Source organism: Vulpes vulpes, chromosome 1 (genome assembly GCF_048418805.1).
Source record: "Vulpes vulpes isolate BD-2025 chromosome 1, VulVul3, whole genome shotgun sequence".
Lineage (NCBI taxonomy): Eukaryota > Metazoa > Chordata > Mammalia > Carnivora > Canidae > Vulpes > Vulpes vulpes.
In genome coordinates, this window is record NC_132780.1 from 187,278,195 (window position 1) to 187,296,334 (window position 18,140).

The window sequence follows — 18,140 nt, forward strand, 5'->3', positions numbered from 1 at the left end:
TTTATGAATTCTTTTAATTACTAAGTGGTTTTTAACAACTATAAATAGATGAGCACTCTTAGCAACACAGACTTTGGTCTGGAAGCTGGGGTAATGTCTCATTAAAGAATCCTAGTGCTTTTATTATTTGGAAGTAGGATGATGTGGCAGTGGGGAATCATTACTTTTACAGAGTTTGTCACTCCCCTGTGGTACACTAAAACCCAAAGCCACGGCCTTCTAGTAAAATATTAACCTGGAGAGAAAGGAAGAGGGACCAAGGGAGTAGGGGAGTAGAGGCAAGAGCAAACTCAGAAAATGACACTGCCATCAAGGAAACCAACATCTCACAAATGAAGTTACCATATGTTCTCTTAAATAAGCAAAGATAAAACTAACTATATGGTAGATTAAGGGCAAGTCTGTACCTAGGATCATAAGAGAAATAAGACTGTATTCTTCTTTATTCCTCCAAATATGAATAACAAAATAAAAGGTTCCTTAGTGAATCCAGTAAGGCCAGCCCTTCTGAAGGAGAGAGACCAAGTGTTCTGAACCCTTAAAACATGTAAAGGTATCTAGAGTATGATAGTTTTGAATGCAAAACAAAAGCAAAACAAAAACAAGTAAGAATCATAAACTAAAACATAGCACTAAACGAAAAAAAAATCTACCTGGATCAAGGTCAGATATGTTTGAACATGTATCTTTTACCTTATTAGATCTTCACAGCAATGCTGTGATGGTAAGTATGGCAGGTATGTTTGCACATTTTTTAATGAATGAGGAAACTGAGGTTAAGGGATTAAATGACCTGCCACTTACACAAAGAGGTTAAAATGGCCATGCTGAGATTTGAACCCATGTTTCCTAAATGCGAATGTCATATTCACTCCACCACACTATGGCTCCTTAGTCTATTAATGGCCTTTGCACACATTCACAGGTCTTACCTCACCTCCTCAATTTCAGCTGATGACCTAGCTTCTTAGTTTAAAAAAAATTAAAGCAAACACAAATGGATTTCCTCATTATCCTACCACCTACTAACCTCCTTGCATCTATACTTCAATACTCTATCTTTTCTCTTGTTACAATGGATTAATTTGCTCTACCTAAGGCCAATTTTTCCACTTCTGGGTTGATTCCTAGTTCCCTTTTGTCTTCTTAAGAATTTTGCTCTTTCCTGTAACTTTTTTTTTTTTTACATCACTATAAGATCATTTTTATCTGCACATAAATATACTATTTCTTAAATTTAAAAAAAGGATATTGATTTTATATACTCCCCCCAGCTCCAGGTAAGAATTAGCTATATTACTATTATCCCTACTTTCTTAAATTTTTTTATTTTAAAAATTTTATTTATTCATGAGAGACAGAGAGAGAAAGAGGCAGAGACACAGGCAGATGGAGAGGCAGGCTCCAAGCAAGGAGCCTGACGTGGGACTTGATCCCAGGACTCTAGGACCACGCTGAAGGCAGGCACCAAACTGCTGAGCCATCCAGGGATCCCTTATCCCTACTTTCTTAAAACTCAGTCTCTCTTAAGTCCTTTCAAATAAAATAAGGCTCTTGTCTTCTATTACTCTGCTGAAACTACTCATTAAAGACATCTAGGATCTTAATCTTATCAAGTCAAATGAGCAATCTTAGCTTTCATCCTCTCTGTATCAACAATCTTTAACTCAATTAATCACCATCCCCTTCTTGAGATATTCTTCCCCCCATGGCTTCCAGGGCAGTACATTTTCCTGGAAGTTTTCCTTCCACTTGTCATCCCTCATTCTCAGTTTTCTTTGCTGACACAGCTTCTCCTCTTTCTCCTCAACCTCAACATGCTAAGTTCCCAAAGCTCAATCCTCAGACCTCTTTTCTTTTTTGTTTTTAATTTTAATTCTAGTATAGTTAACATACAGTGTTGTTTTCAGTTTCGTGCATACAGTACAGTGATTCAACACTTTCCTACATCATCCTGGTGCTCATCACAAGTGTACTCCTTCATCCCCATCACCTATTTCACCCATCCCTCTACCCACCTGCCTTCGTCAGTTTGTCCTCGATAGTTAAAGAGTCTATTTCTTGGTGTCTCTTTTTTCCCCTTTGTTTTGTTTCTTGAATTTCACATGACTGAGATCATATGGTATTTGTTTTCTCTGCTATTGACTTATTTTACTTAGTATTATACTCTCTAGCTCCACAGACTTCTTTTCAATACTCATTCCACCCGGATAATCTCAACCAACCACATGACTGAAATTTTGAATCCCATCCATATGCCAATTACTAAGTGCCCCCAAATAAACACAGACTCCGCTTAGTCTTCTTCACCTCAGTAAATGGTATTCTCTTCACCAAGTTGTTTAGGACAAAAACCTAGTATTGTCTTTATTTCTTCTGTTTACTTATAATTAATCCATCAATTCCTGTTGGTTCTATCTTCAAAACATACCGAATATAACTACTACTCATCATTTCAACTTCTGGCCATTGTATCCAAGCCATTTTCTCTCATCTTGACTTTTTTGTAACAATCATTTCTCTACTAAGGAACTAGAGTGGTCTTTTCAGAACAAATAATATCACATCACTCTTTTGATCAAAACTCCTCCAGTGGCTTCACTGAACACTTAGGACAAAATCCAAACTCCTAGCAAGACTACAGATGACCTAGCCCCTGTATACCATGTCCTCCCAAAGCCTGTTCTGCTCTAGCCACACTGGCTTCCCTGCTATTCTTTGAACCTGATAAGTAATTCCTGCTTCATGGCCTTTGCATATGCTTTTCCTTATGCCCAGACTTTCTTCCCAGAGGCTTTCTCATGAGTTGGTCCTTCATGTCTCTCAGTTCTCTGTTCAGATATCTCTGCAGAAAAGTTTTAACTGTCCTAGCTAGAACAGTCTTCTCTACTTATCTGTAGACATTTGCCTGGTTTTAAAAAATTCTTATTTATATCCACTTAGTTATATTACATGTTTATTTACTTGTTTGTTTACCAGCCCCACTATGAATATAAGGTCCATGAGTACTGGAACTTCATTAGCCTAGTCTGCTGCTATATTCTCCGTGCCTGAAGCACAGTCTGTATGTAATAAATATTATAATTTTATATAAATATTTAATTAAATATAAAAATATTTTTATAATAACACTATTATATAAAATATATAAATACATATTATATAAATATAAAAAATATATTTATTTAATAAACCAGGGAGATGGCGACATATGACTTATTTTTAAATACATATTAAGATACACCTTAATTTGAATTTTTTACAATAGAGAATTTACAAAAGTTTGATCCTAAACTGTATTAACAGTTTTTAAAAATATATATATTTTTAGGCACATAGGGGATTCTATTGTTTTTCTACATTATTACATAAAAAGAAAAAGCCTGGCATATTAGTTAATCTAAAAGTCTATTATGTCCCTTAGTAGCAAGTCCGTCTATAATTATTTTTCCTTTTAAAATTCTATGTTTCTAAAATAATGTAATATTGTAGACTCCACTTATACCACCTGGGGGTAGGAAATGAAATTAGGATGTTTAGTTTTTCTTTTGCTCTGTTATACAGAAGTGATGCAGAAATACATTGAGTTGGCTTTAAGTACTGGGAATAATCAATTTTAATTTACCTACTTGGTAGTTCTGTGAGAGTAAAAGGCAGGATGATAGATTTTTAGCTTAAACAATGTTTTGGCATTATATGTACTGGGAATATATTTAGGACAGGAACCATGACATGAGCCTTTTGGAACATTTCTGATCACCATTATTAACTAACAAGGAGCTACCAATGATTTCTGAACTGTTCAATTTGCTGGACCAACAGGACCCTAACAATAATTTTAGAACACTTAAATTTATTGGGATAAAATTAGAAACATTTTCAGCAGAAACCAATTTCTGGCATACAAAAACTACATTTTAAAATATTTTACCCAATGTTAAAGTTTCCTTTTATTTTCCACTCATTTTTAAAGTTTAAACAATGCTCTACTTACTCATAGAGTAAAGTGACAAATGGCTACAATTTAGGGAAGAGATTTTATTTCAGCAATATCATAATCTTTGATGTTATTTTTATTTCCCCAATATGACTGAATCTGTATCAATAATTCTTTTCTTTTAATTAAACATAGATTTATTTATTTTGGAGAGAGGGAGAGCACATGTACATATGGGGAGGGGCAGAGAGAGAGGGAGAGAGAAAAAATCTCAAGCAGACTCCTATGCTGAGTGTGGAACCTATTACCTGAGTCAAAATCAAGAGTTGGATGCTTAACCCACTGAGCCACCAGGTCCTCCTATATTGGCGATTCTAAATAGCTATGAAATCTGATGTCATTAAGTTAAGCAGAGATATCAATGATAAATTATTTTCAAAACTAAATTGATGATTTCCTTTTCCAAATGATTCATGATAAGGTGTTTGCTGAAAAGTAAACTACCCTGGAGTTTAATGAACATAATTTATATGATACCATTTAGATTATAATTGTAATTAATAAATGTCTAAATGTAGACTCCCTCTGCAAATACTTATATGACCCCTGTAACTTACATGCCTCTTTCCCATAGGACAGGCTGGTAACTCTTGACTTTTGGGGAGAACAATGCCTGCAATTCTTCTGCTCTGAACGCCATTAGTAGGACTGAATGCTTCTAATGCAGAGACAAAGCAATAGCCAAGAGACATGTAGTCAGCACAAGCCTATCCCTTGTTTTTATTAGCATCTTTGGGCTCTAGGACAAATCTCCTTAAAAGATATGGGTGTTCTATTTCCTTGGTATTCCCCATAGTACGCTGAGTATTGGATAGAACACTTAGCAAATCTTATAAGTGTTGACAAGCCAAAAATATTTTTTATAGATAGCTTAGGCTGAGAAGGTTAATGGTATATTTTATGTACCTTGTGCTTTGTAAGTTTAAATAAAAGGGCAAAATAAGATGCAAGAAGAGCAAAAGGAAGAGTATAAAATGCTAAAGGGAGAAAAGGTATTTAAAAGGTTGCTGAGAAATATGAATTCTAATTCAAACTTTGCCCTTTCTTGAGAGTTGAGTTTTTAATATTATTTTTCCATACAGATTGTGTCATCTTTGGCAAAAATGAGTCTTTGTTCTTTGAAAAAAATGAGAAAGCTAAACTAGGTGATAAAGAAATATCAAAGCTATTCATATTTTGATATTTAAAATCATTTCATAACTAACACTCTACTTAGTCACAGACCATTAGAATCCTAATAATTGCCAGTTGTCATTCTGTGGCACATTATTCAGGAAGCCAAAAAAATAAAAAATAAAAAAATTTAAACAGAACAAATTTCAGGTAACATCACAAATACGTTTTATGCTTATCAGAACTTATCAGCTTAAAAATCTTGACATAATCTATTAAGGCACAACAGATACATCTGAGACCAAGGTCTTTTGCCAGGAAAATATTTCACTTTTCTCTGGGCTGAAGAGAGCTCATATGTACAGAAAGCTAGGAGGAAGCTGAGAAATATTGGAGAAGAGGGAAAGTCTCAAGGGAAAGAGACCAAGAGAAGTAGAAAGATAACTTTTTTTCAAGACATTTGCCATCTGTGCCTCTCTAAAAGATGCCAGGCAGCTCCCCAGCCTGAGGGTTAGGGAAGCTCTTCTCACAAACCCTGGAAGATATCCCATTAGGTTTCCCCACCAGGAAGATAAAGAGTAGCAGATGGGATCCTGCAATTGTCAGGAGGTTATTTGGAAATGGAAGGCCATGAGGTTGGTGGTGTTCACTGTTACTCAGTTAACCTCTCCTTCCTTTCATTCTTCCTTTAATGAACTCTTTAATTTTCCATGCTGGGTCCCCTACTGATGCTATTCGTATCTGGCTTGTCCTTTTTATTTGTTTTGTTTTAAATTTGTCTCTTTTTAAAACAAATTTGCTTATTCTTCCAATCTCCTGTTTGAGAAAGATATATTTGCAATTTTCTATCAAAAGATTTGTAGTTATGCCCAAACAGGACAAAATTCAACCATTAGAAATGCTCTATTATTGAAAATGTTCTATATATGGGCAGAGCAAAGAATCTGTATGCTTTTAAAGAAAGCAGTACAGAGAACTGCCAAACCTGGAAATTTATTGATATATAAAAATCTTATTGCTCTGGTACTTTTCTAAATTTGGAATGGTTCTATTTTATATTAACATATGAAACCCATACTTTTAGTCAATATCCAAGGCTTTGTGAAAAAATAAGAATTTCACAACTTTTCAGATAGGATATTTGATATATAATCTCATGTTTCTGTGTAGCCACAAAAACCATAACAACTGAGTATATCTTTTTAAAAAAATTATTGAAGATTCTAGAGACAGAATACATTTGGGACATATTCTGTTTTCTTTCAAAGCTATTAGTACTATAGAAAGCATATTCGTAAATCTGTTCAAATAAATTTTCCCTAACTTTGAAATCTTTTCATTTCTATTATGGTTTTAAAATAGGTTACCTTCTAAAAGTTCACTGAACATATCAAATCATGATCCTTGTTTGCCATGATGGCAGGCACTTTCTACTCTAGACTTGGGCTTTCAGTGCCAACATCATTAAGAGATTCTTTAAATTACTTTTTAAATGTCCTTTTCCCTCAGGATTTTCACTTATATCTAATTAGACTACTTACTCCATGCCATGTAATCCCTGTTGCCAAAACTGCTAAATGCTTCAATAAGTAGGAGGAGGGCATCAATGGAGCAAGACAGATGTAATGTCACTGGTTAACAATAGAAGTGTGAAGCAGCTGCCTTAATTATGAAGCTTATTAATTCATGGTGTTAAAAGAAAACTTGGCAAGAGTTCTTATAAGATATCTAAACTTTCCAAATAGCATCATATCATTTAAAACTTAAAATATGTTTTCAATAAGAAATATTGAAATAATTCTGTCACAGTACTTAACATCTGCATTTAACACATATAATTCTAAGTTGTAAGACCATACATAATTTTAAAAGTAATTCTGCTTCTTAATTGACTTTTTAAAAGTATATACTTTTAAAAGCATTATAATTTCATGATTTAAAAATTTTTTACAGTTGGAATTAAAACACTGGATAAGGATAAACTGTGTCACAGAGAGGAAGTAAGTAAGGTATAGGAAAGAATTCTAAAGAACTACCTCTCTATGGTACCTGGAAAAACTTAACCTCATTAAATTTCAATTTCATGATCTGTATATTAATGTTTACCATGAAGCACTGTTTGATGATTACAACTTATGTAGAATGTGTGGCATGTAGTAGGTACTTAATTAAAGATAGTATTATTTTTTAATGGATGTACTGGAAAGACAAAATTTAAATAAATGAATTGCTATTATAGAATAAGATTAGTGAAAAGAAACAGTCTCAGTACAACTAGAATAGAGTATTTAACTATCATTTAAAGACAAGACATTTGAAAACATGAGCTAGAAATAGTTGAGTTTCTTAGGAAAATGAGTGACTAGAAATGGAAGTCTCAAGAGGTGTTACTAAAAAAAAAAAAAATAGTGGAAGTGTATTTTCTTTTTCAGTGTTGACCAAAATTAAGATTTAATGGAGTAATTACCAATAAGAATTAGTACCTGGAAGTTTAACACAATGCCATGTTTAAAAAAGCAAAGCTCCTCACGTTATTTGGAATAATGAAAATATTCCAAGAGAAACTCATGTAAATGCCACACAGGTCTAATCTTAATCCCCACTTTCCCTGGTCTGTAAAGGAATGATCACCATATGTCCCAGCAAATATGACAGGCACAGTTCCACCTTGTCTTGCAGTTCCTCAGTAGTTTTTATCATGAATAAATTGCTTCCAGCCCTATTTGAATCTATATATTTTTGGCATATGTGTGCCACACTCACTCTCTCACATGTTTTTGTCAGTAATGTTCACTATTCTATCTCCTGCCCCTACAGAGAACCTCACACATTATAGGTAAAAAAACAAATATTTTTTTTTTACAAGAAGCAGTACATGGTTTGTGGGTAGAAATACAGTGGATAGAATTTAATATAGACCAATGTAGAGAGCAACATATGAAGAATAAATATAAATTATGTGTTTTATATATACTTAAGATATTTCTTTTTCTTTTTAAAAAGATATTTCTCTTTTTCTTTTAACGATTTTATTTATTTGTTTAAGAGAGAGAAAGCACATACAAGTGGGGGTATGTAGGAAGGGGCATAGGGAGAGGGAGAAGTAGACTCTGCTGAACAGGGAGCCAGACTCTGGGGTTTGATACCAGGACCCTGGGATCATGATCTGAGCTGAAGGCAGATGCTTAACTGACTGAGCCACCCAGGTGCCCCAGATATTTCTTTCTTAAGACTCAGAAATTTCCTGTTTATATTGTCAATATAATACCATTCTGTAAAATACCAGTTGGACCTCAACCATTCTATTGATGGAAGAAAAAGAACAAAATTCAGAAGATAGGGTATAAATGACTTAATGCATTTTTTTTTTTAAAATCAAATCTGACAATCTTTTCCTATGAACACTGGAAGAGGGAAGTCGGCAGTGCCAAAAAAACTGTATAGGGAAGCATGTCATGAACTGATCTGATTAAAAAGTTTCTCTTTTATTTTTGAGAGAAAATATACTTTCTGGTAAATATTATGAAGGCAATAAAGTTGCATCCTTACTTAAAAAGAAATTCAGAAAAGTTGGTAGTGACATACAAAATGACTAAAAGTAGGAATTCCAATTTTAATTAAATAAAGGAAAAACAACTGTATAGCTAACTTTGGGATTCAAAATACATATCTTCTCTAAAGGAAAAAAGGTCTAAAAACAATTATCAATTTTCAGTTACGAATACATAAAATCAACAGATCATCATTTGAGACTATGTTTGATGTTAAATGCAGAGAAATAATACCGTGTATGTATTTTTATGTATTTTTATATGTATTTATGTATTTTTATTTATTTTTTTAATAATAAATTTATTTTTTATTGGTGTTCAATTTGTATTTATGTATTTTTAAATGCCTGGTGAAACTGAGTCAATGTCTTAATATTCTTTTTTCTTTCTATGGTTGGTTACCTCCTAGTTTTTTCTACTCTGTGCCAAGTAAAATCAATTACACTGCAACATAGAGAACCAAGAAAATCTTAATGAACATACTTTTTACATTATCATTAATACCAAAGGAAACAAAACAAAAAAAATTCATTATATAGTTTAAGAAAGTGAGAAAACTTCATTCACTGCCAAAACTTAACTGATGGAAGTATTAGAGTAAGTTCACAGTAATACTCAAGAGAACAGAGGCTTTTCAGTTGTGATCTCAGGAATACTAAAAATTCTTTTCAAAAATAATCTATTAATGGAATCCCTGGGTGGCGCAGCGGTTTGGCGCCTGCCTTTGGCCCAGGGCGCGATCCTGGAGACCCGGGATCGAATCCCACATCAGGCTCCTGGTGCATGGAGCCTGCTTCTCCCTCTGCCTGTGTCTCTGACTCTCTGCCTCTCTCTCTCTCTCTCTCTCTGTGACTATCATAAATAAAAAAATAAAAAATAAATAAATAAAAATAAAAAAATAAAAATAAAAATAATCTATTAATAAAATAGTTTAAAGATGACTTTAAAAACATCATTGACTGGGCAGCCAGGGTGGCTCAGTGGTTTAGCGCTGCCTTCAGCCCAGGGTGTGATCCTGGAGACCCAGGATCCAGTCCCACATTGGGCTCCCTGCATGGAGCTTGCTTCTCCCTCTGCCTGTGTCTCTGCCTCTCTCTCTCTCTGTGTCTCTCATGAATAAATAAATAAAATCTTAAAAAAAAAAAATCATTGACTATCTTTATAAAAGGAGATGCTTAGTGGCAAACTGAATTTAAATAAAGCATTTAAAAAATATCAAAAATAAAACAAAAAAGGAGATGCTGGCAGTGAATAAGTTCTAATACTGAATTTTTCAAAAGTATAATGTGATATTATTAAGAACTATAGTAACAAAAGCAATGATAACAAAAATAGGTCTTTGACACTTAAGGACTCCTACTACTTTTCTTTGCCCTGTTGTGTTTATCATCCTGTGCTCCATAGCTCATGTCTGGCTGCTTTTTTTCTCCTTGTTTCAAAACAAGGAGATTAATACACATTTTTGGAGGTGAGAATAAAGACAACTTGGCTATGTGAGTTATCTAGGAATCTTTAGTGTGGTAACAGAAAACAGTAAAAAAATACTTTTCAGCAAAAGAATGAATTCTAGAAATTGCACTGTAATTACTTCAAATACAATCTTGCTTTATTATTTAATATTTCTTTGTTACTGACACATGTTCCCTAGGGAATGGAAAGTGATTCCTACACAAGACATGAACAAAACAGTGGTTTCTGCAGATCTCCTTATCAATGGGAGTCCTATAGTTCTAATGCCCCAGTATTTTCAATCAAAACTGATATAGTACAGACTTAGATGCTATCGAGCACAGGCTGAGTTTCCTGAACTAAATGCCATAAGACAAAGAGATTATGTCATTGTTGTTATGGAAATTATTAAGGGGTACTCCAAACGATATCTATACAAATATGCTACTGAGTTTATCTTACATTTTTGCAGATGATTTGTTTTGTTTAGTTATCACAAGAATTGACTTTATTTTAATAAAAATTAAATGAGATCATTGTACCTGGTGTTAGTGTAATGGTAGAGAGAAACAGGCTGCTGAAAGGATGGGGACAGGTCTCATGTTCTGATCAATGCCTTTTCAGAGAAGACTGAAAAGGACACAGTTTAATTCTCTCGGTATTAGGTATATTTTTGGGTCTTTTTTAGTGCAATGGAGGGGTATACTGAGTGGAATAGGCATATGATTTTCATAAACGTTTACAAACAATGTGCATTGTCTTCTTTTTTTTTTTTTCAAGAATTGGAAGAAGAAATATTACTAAAATGTCTACACGACCCAAAGCAATCTACACATTTAATGTAATCCCTATCAAAACAGCAACAGTTTTGTGAGGGGGATGGATTTGTATATTAAGAGCAGCACTGGGACACCTGGGGGGTTCAGCGGTTGAGCATCTGCCTTCGGCTCAGAGTGTGATCCCGGGGTCCTGGGATGTAGTCCCACACTGGGCTCCCTGTGAGGACCCTGCTTCTCCCTCTGCCTATGTCTCTGCCTGTCTCTCTGTGTCTCATGAATAAATAAATAAAATCTTTAAAAAAAAAATGTACCAGTTTTTTTCACAGAGCTAAAACAATCCTAAAATTTGTGTGGAACCACAAAAGATCTCAAATAGCCAAAGCAATCTTGAAAAAGAAAAGCAAAGCTGGAAGCATCACAGTTCTACACTTTAAGCTCTACTACAAAGCTGTAGTCATCAAGACAGTATAGTACTGGCACAAAGACAGACACATAGATCAATGGAACAGAACAGAAAACCTGGAAATGGACCTACAATATACGATCAATTATTCTTTGACAAAGCAGGAAAGAATATCCGATGGAAAAAAGATGATCCCTTCAACAAAGCATGTTGGGAAAACTGGTTACCCACATGCAGAAAATTAAACTGGGCCATATTTTTTAATACCATATACAAAAACAAATAGAAAATGGATGGAAAAAACCTAAATACGAGGCAGGAAACCATAAAAATTCTAGAGGAGAACACAAGCAGCAACCTCTCTGAGATCAGCCATAGCAACTTCTTATTAGACACATCTCTGGAGGTAAGGGGAACAAAAGCAAAAATGAACTACTGGGACTCATCAGGATAAAAAGCTTCTGTACAGCAAAGGAAAAATCAACAAAACTAAAAGGCAATGTATGGAATGGGAGAAGATATTTGCAAATGACATTTCTGATAAAGAGTTAGTATCTAAAATGTGCATCCAGTCTTACCACGTACCTCCCACCTCACTATCTTCCTTCCATCTGTGTTTGTGTGTGTGTGTGTGTGTGTGTGTGTGTGTGTGTGTGACAAGAGAGGCAGCACAGGACAGGGGTTAAGAATTTATACTTGCAAGACAAAAAGCTTCTGTACAGCAAAAGAAATGGTCAACAAAACTAAAAGACAACCTACAGAATGGGAGAAGATATATGCAAATGACATATCAGATGAAGGGCTAGTATCCAAGATCTATAAAGAACTTATTAAACTCAACAGCCAAGAAACAAACAATCCAATCATGAAATGGGCAAAAGACATGAACAGAAATTTCACCAAAGAAGACACTGACTTGGACAACCAGCACATGAGAAAATGTCTACATCACTTGCCATCAGGGAAATACAAATCAAAACCACAATGAGATACCACCTCACACCAGTGAGAATGGGGAAAATTAACAAGGCAGGAAACAACAAATGTTGGCGAGGATGTGGAGAAAGGGGAACCCTTTGTTGGTGGGAGTGTGAACTGGTGCAGCCACTCTGGAAAACTGTGTGGAGGGTCCTTAAAGAGTTAAAAATAGAACTGTCCTATGACCCAGTAATTGCACTGCTGGGGATTTACCCCAAAGATACAGATACAGTGAAACACCGTAGCACCTGCACCCCAATGTTTATAGCAGCAATGTCCACAATAGCCAAACTGTGGAAGGAGCCTCAGTGTCCATGAAAGATGAATGGATAAAGAAGATGTGGTCTATGTATACAATGTAATATTGCTCAGCCATTAGAAACGACAAATACCCACCATTTGCTTCAACGTGGATGGAACTGGAGGGTATTATGCTGAGTGAAGTAAGTCAATTGGAGAAGGACAAACATTATATGGTCTCATTCATTCGGGAATATAAAAAATAGTGAAAGGGAATAAAGGGGAACGGAGAGAAAATGAGTGGGAAATATCAGAGAGGGTGACAAACATCAGAGACTCCCAACTCTGGGAACGAACAAGGGGTAGTGGAAGGGGAGGCGGATGGGGGGTTGGGGTGACTGGGTGACAGGCACTGAAGGGGCACTTGACGGGATGAGCACTGGGTGTTATGCTATATGTTGGCAAATGGAACTCCAATAAAAAATATACAAAAAAAAAAAAAGAATTCATAGTTGGCTGCTAGACTGCAAAGTATTCACTTACTGTGCAACCTTAGAGAGATTAGTTAACCTGTAAAGTGGGATAATAATGGGATGTTATCAATATAAAATGAATGGTTATTGTTAGGATTAAATGAATTTATTGATGTAAAGTTCCTAGAATAGTGCTTTAGCACATCAAAAGTGCTCAAAGGTGTAAGTTAATATTATTACATGTGTTTCCAAGGTAGGCATATACTTTTAAATATTAGATTAGATAAATACATCGAGGGAGGAGAATATGAAAGGAAAATTATATTCTTAAATCTAACAGATATTAGTTTAAGATACTTGCCCAAATTAATTAACCATTATTTTCCTGTCTTCCATCCAGACAAATCCTGTTTTTATGAATCTCCAACTAGGAAATAATAAAAACCTCATTCTTAGTGATCTAAAAGAATTCTTATTTTTTATACTCATTTCAGAAATGAATTTTTACTTTTATAAAAAAATTTTGATAGCTGCCTCATATACTGCAATTCTGTACTCTTTTCTAGAGAGCAAACAACAGAAAACTGATGAATATAGGATTCATCCATCTATCAATTCATTAATAAATTATTTTCTGACTCACTGCATTGTAGTTGGCTCTAGGCTCCACTCAAAATTTACACACCAGTTTCTCAAAGGAAGAACACTGAAAAATTTGAAACTGTGAATGAGGTATTGAAGCCTATTGAGAATGATAAGCAAAAGAGGTAAGAAAAAAGCTAATAAGTAAGTGAACTACCTCAGAATCAGTGTACATATAAGAGAAGGACCTTAGAGATATTTATAGTCCAATGGTTCTTAACTCTTTAAAAATAACATCAATGTAGCTGAGGTGTATTCATTTATAACATATGCCTTGACTAATGCACTAGCAAAGTTTTGTGGGAAATTATATTTAAACTCAACAAAGACAAAAATGCACATACAGTATGCTGAGAGGGAGATGAAGAAAATACTTCTAATAGTAATTTTAACTTCAATAGAAAATTTAGTTCTAAGCTTCTTGGCCAAAACCCAAAACTAAACAAAATATAGTTTTTTTTGGCCATGTGATAAATCTGGTTGTATTTTTATTTTGGAAAGGGGAAAGGAGAGAGAGTTGAACAGTTTTTTTGGCATTAATTAATTCTAAGAGAACTTAAGTAAAGTCCTTAAGGAACTTCAGGAACATCATGGATTCAACAAGACTGACTCAAAAGAAGCAATAAGAAAAGCTTTCAATTATAATTCATAGAAGTTATTATATTGAAGTATAGGGAGATCATCTGGCTGCTAAGGCTAGCGCAGTTTATACCTATTATCCTGTCTTACATATTAATAGTGACCCATTCCATTCTCAGAAGTATCCAAGTTTGGATAATAAAATATGTGGGAAACATGGTCCAAATATGTTGTTCTGTAGTGATCTTGTTTAACAGAGGAAAAGACTTTATAAATAGTTTCTGCCCAATTTCTAGAGGCACTGGCTGGCAGCAATTTAAGACCCAAATTAAAAGAGAAGGTATGAAATATATAAGATATAATCTCTTTATATTAAACAGCAGTGCAATAATGTCATGAAACTTACACTCAAAATTGAAAGCAATTCTTCGGTACCGCATTCAGGTTTCAAACGCTCTTTGAACATTTTAACTGTTTGGTGCTTCAAATAGTAGTAAGAAGCAATTCGGCCATATGTCAGAGGTTCAATGCTCCGATTATCCTATTTCAAAAAGAAAGATAAAATGACAAATAAAAAGTACAATAGAAGCACAGGCATTCATAAAATTAATAGTTCTTATTGCAGGTTGCTTTTGCAACAATTTTGTTAAAATTTTTGGTTATCATTAGAACAAAAGCCCTACTGTTAAAAAGCTGGGCAATCTTTTCACTTGGAATGTATATGACTGAGTCATACCTCTCCAATTTCAATACAGTAGGAATGTTCCAATTCAACCAGAGACTTCTCAACCAGACTGGATAGAAATTTGTTCACAGAATCATGGCTCACATCACTCAAATTGTAGTAGCTAGAAAACAAACAAGTTTATTATTTGTTTCAAGATATTTTCTATTAAAATTAGCATTTCAATTTCTTATCATTCTATTCTTTCCAGAATTTCAAAGAACAATTACATTTATGGCAAATCAAAGTAAAAAAACTGCAACTACCAGTTTCATGTTACAGATCAAAATTCCCATCCTAACATTTGTTGACACCAATGAACAATGACAATACATTACGAATGTGTTAGATTAAGTAGATAAATTCAGCATCACATTAAAAAAGATACTAACTTTCCAGTGTTAAAACTGGCATAACTTTACTTTATACACCTATACACAGCAAACTAAATGTATACACTAGATTTAGAAACAGAAGCATATTAAATATAAACATAAAATTCCCTTTTATATATAAAACCCATCCTCAGTAATTTTATAAAACTCAAAGAACACTGATGTGGGTAGTAGATAAATTCTTTTAAGGAATTTAGTCATTTATTGTTCTCCAAATGCTTAATAACTACATGTCACCCTAAGTATCTGAAGGGACATCATCAAGCTAATAATAAAGCATTGACACATAGGTTCTAGACACAAAAGACACATAGGTTCAGCTCTGTATATTTTGAGTAAAAGTCTGAAGGACATGCAATTCACCTGAATGCTCCTCCTTCTAACTCCAAAACTGTCTTGCCAAATATCTAAGATTGCTAGGAACCTGTGCCTGGGAACAGGTTCAAAGGGTGACAGATTATCCCTATGTCACGGCAGGTCTCTAATTCTTGGTGGCGAATCCTGTACCCTGGTCAGCATAGAGAATTACACGTCCCATCTCCATCCACATCAAGTAACAGAAGTGTAAAGTGACCTCAGAACAGACCCATCACTGAAACCCTAGCACAAGGGTTGTACCTCTGCACAGGACTAGAAAGGGGATATTCACAGTCTGGGAAGAAAGTGTTAACAATCACAAATGGGAGAGGCCTGAAGGAAACCACAGCCTATCCACTGTGGTGATTCCTTTTTTCTTTCTTCAAAGAGAAAGATTTGGTGGTAAACATTTATTTAAAATTACAAGTAGGACTTAAAGATGGCACGATATACTTTCAGGAGAAAAAAAGAGAAATGGTTTACTTTTTAATCTTAATCTGCAGAGAAGTTATTGCCTTTCCTGGAAAAGTTCTTGTCACAGACTAAAATAGAGCAATATTTATAAATGAATAGATAAATAAGTATTGAAACCAGTGCTGTTGTTAATTTAAATGAACTGCACAAACTTTTATCTAACCAGGAATATAAAGTGAAAAAACTAGCATTAGAAACCATTAGAAAACATTTCCTTTATCCTGAAAAATGACTAAAAAGAATAATAGTTAGAATAATGTATTCTGCTGTAGAAAGTGAAAATAAAAATTCTGGATATTCAATGCCCCATAAAAGAGATCTCTAAAGCCATTCCAAATTATTAGTAAAACTTATTGTTTTTCATTTTTTCCCAACAAATGGAATTTATCAGCCAAACCTCTTACAACAGAAGTGTTTATTTTTTATTTCACATTCTTTTGGCTTGCTAAATCTATAAATTTTCCAATACTATTTTCAGCTGTGTGTATTAATATATAGTTGATAAAATTATTTCTAAATTGAAAAAAAAAGTGCCTAGGAACTGAATAGGTAGTTGAATTTCTCATGCAAGAATCAAGAAATTCTTTATGCAATTAAAATTACAGAAGGAAGACATTATGAAAATAACATTGTCATGAAAAACAAAAAAATTAAAATATCATATTTGTCTAGAAACTTACTAGGCCATTTGAAAAAAAAATCTCATGGATGCTGCTACCAACTATAAGCCATTACCCAATAAATATAACTGAATGACAATTTTACCATTTTTTCCTTTAACAAATTTAGTATATTTACAAATGATATGGAAAACCATCTACGATAAGAACTGTCCTTCAAAAATTATAAATTTTTCTTAATATTTATTTTAATCATTTTTATGTATTTACAAGGTATATTTTGATGGGCTAGTACTTTTTCTAATGTTTGTCTAAATTCCTGGGAAGTTTTTAAGACTAATTTGTAGCCTTAATCAGAGTAAATAGTTCTTATACATTTAAAATAAATTGCAAAAAAGAAAACAACTAAAATTATGTCTGAGATTACAACTAATTATTTGATGAGTACATTTTTTTGGGGGGGATTATTTGATGAGTACATTATACATAATCTAACTTGTTAAAAATTAACATTTATCAGAATAACTTAAACTTGAAGATATATCTTCAAGTCTGAGGAGAGAAATGCAAAAATTCAATTTAAGTAATTGAATTGACATTCAATTTATTCAGTATCAATACTTTTATCCTTATGCAATCTGGGGGTAATCTAGAATTTAAAAAATAAATCCTAAAATTGTTTTCTTCAGGTATCCTGGCATATATAAATGATAACTTTTAAAAATAGAAAATGCCAGGTTAAATATTTCACTCAAGAATATAATAGGAAAATCTCAATCATTAAAAAACTTCTATATACCCAACACAAATACTAAAATGCATAATTTTTGTTGTGCTGTAACTTTGCTGATTTGTACTACTCTTCTATGCTAATATTTGAACTGTTACTTAAAACATTGTCAAATCTTTATAAAAGATCTGCTACATCTTAGATATATAATTTATTAGACACTGTAAAACTAAATGTAAATGAAATTATTATTTAGCCCACATAAAATTTTGAGAGATAATATATTCAGACACTTTTCTGTGAATAAACAATGGAGTTTATATTTACATGATCTTCATTAGCATTATATGGCCTTTGCTTCTACTGCGTGAACTTTTCAGTCACTGGGTAATTTCTAGCCTAAATAATTATAAGCATTTAGCTTAAAACATTATATATCATTTATTTCAATAATCACTTTGTTAACTTGAAAAAACAAGCAACAGCTAAGTAAAAAGGTCTGTTTTCATGTTGCACTCTCCACAGTACAAAATTTATAATTTACTTGGTTATTAAAACAGAAATATTACACAACTGCTTAATTATAGCTAAAGGATACAATGTAGTTTCATGTTCACTGCATTGGATCATCAAGTC

The 18,140-nt window shown here is 33.5% G+C and overlaps 1 protein-coding gene across 3 annotated transcripts in view; it reads right to left on the bottom strand.

The window, feature by feature from the left end:
* ASCC3 (activating signal cointegrator 1 complex subunit 3) overlaps positions 1–18,140 on the bottom strand; it is a 340,865-nt gene that overhangs the window by 59,633 nt on the left and 263,092 nt on the right. For all 3 annotated transcript variants that reach the window (XM_026002925.2, XM_026002927.2, XM_026002926.2), the window contains exons 35-36: positions 14,941–15,052; positions 14,611–14,745 (exon numbers count right to left, since the gene is read on the bottom strand). In XM_026002925.2, coding sequence (XP_025858710.2) covers positions 14,611–14,745; positions 14,941–15,052 — 247 coding nt within the window. The remainder of the gene's footprint in view (positions 1–14,610; positions 14,746–14,940; positions 15,053–18,140) is intronic.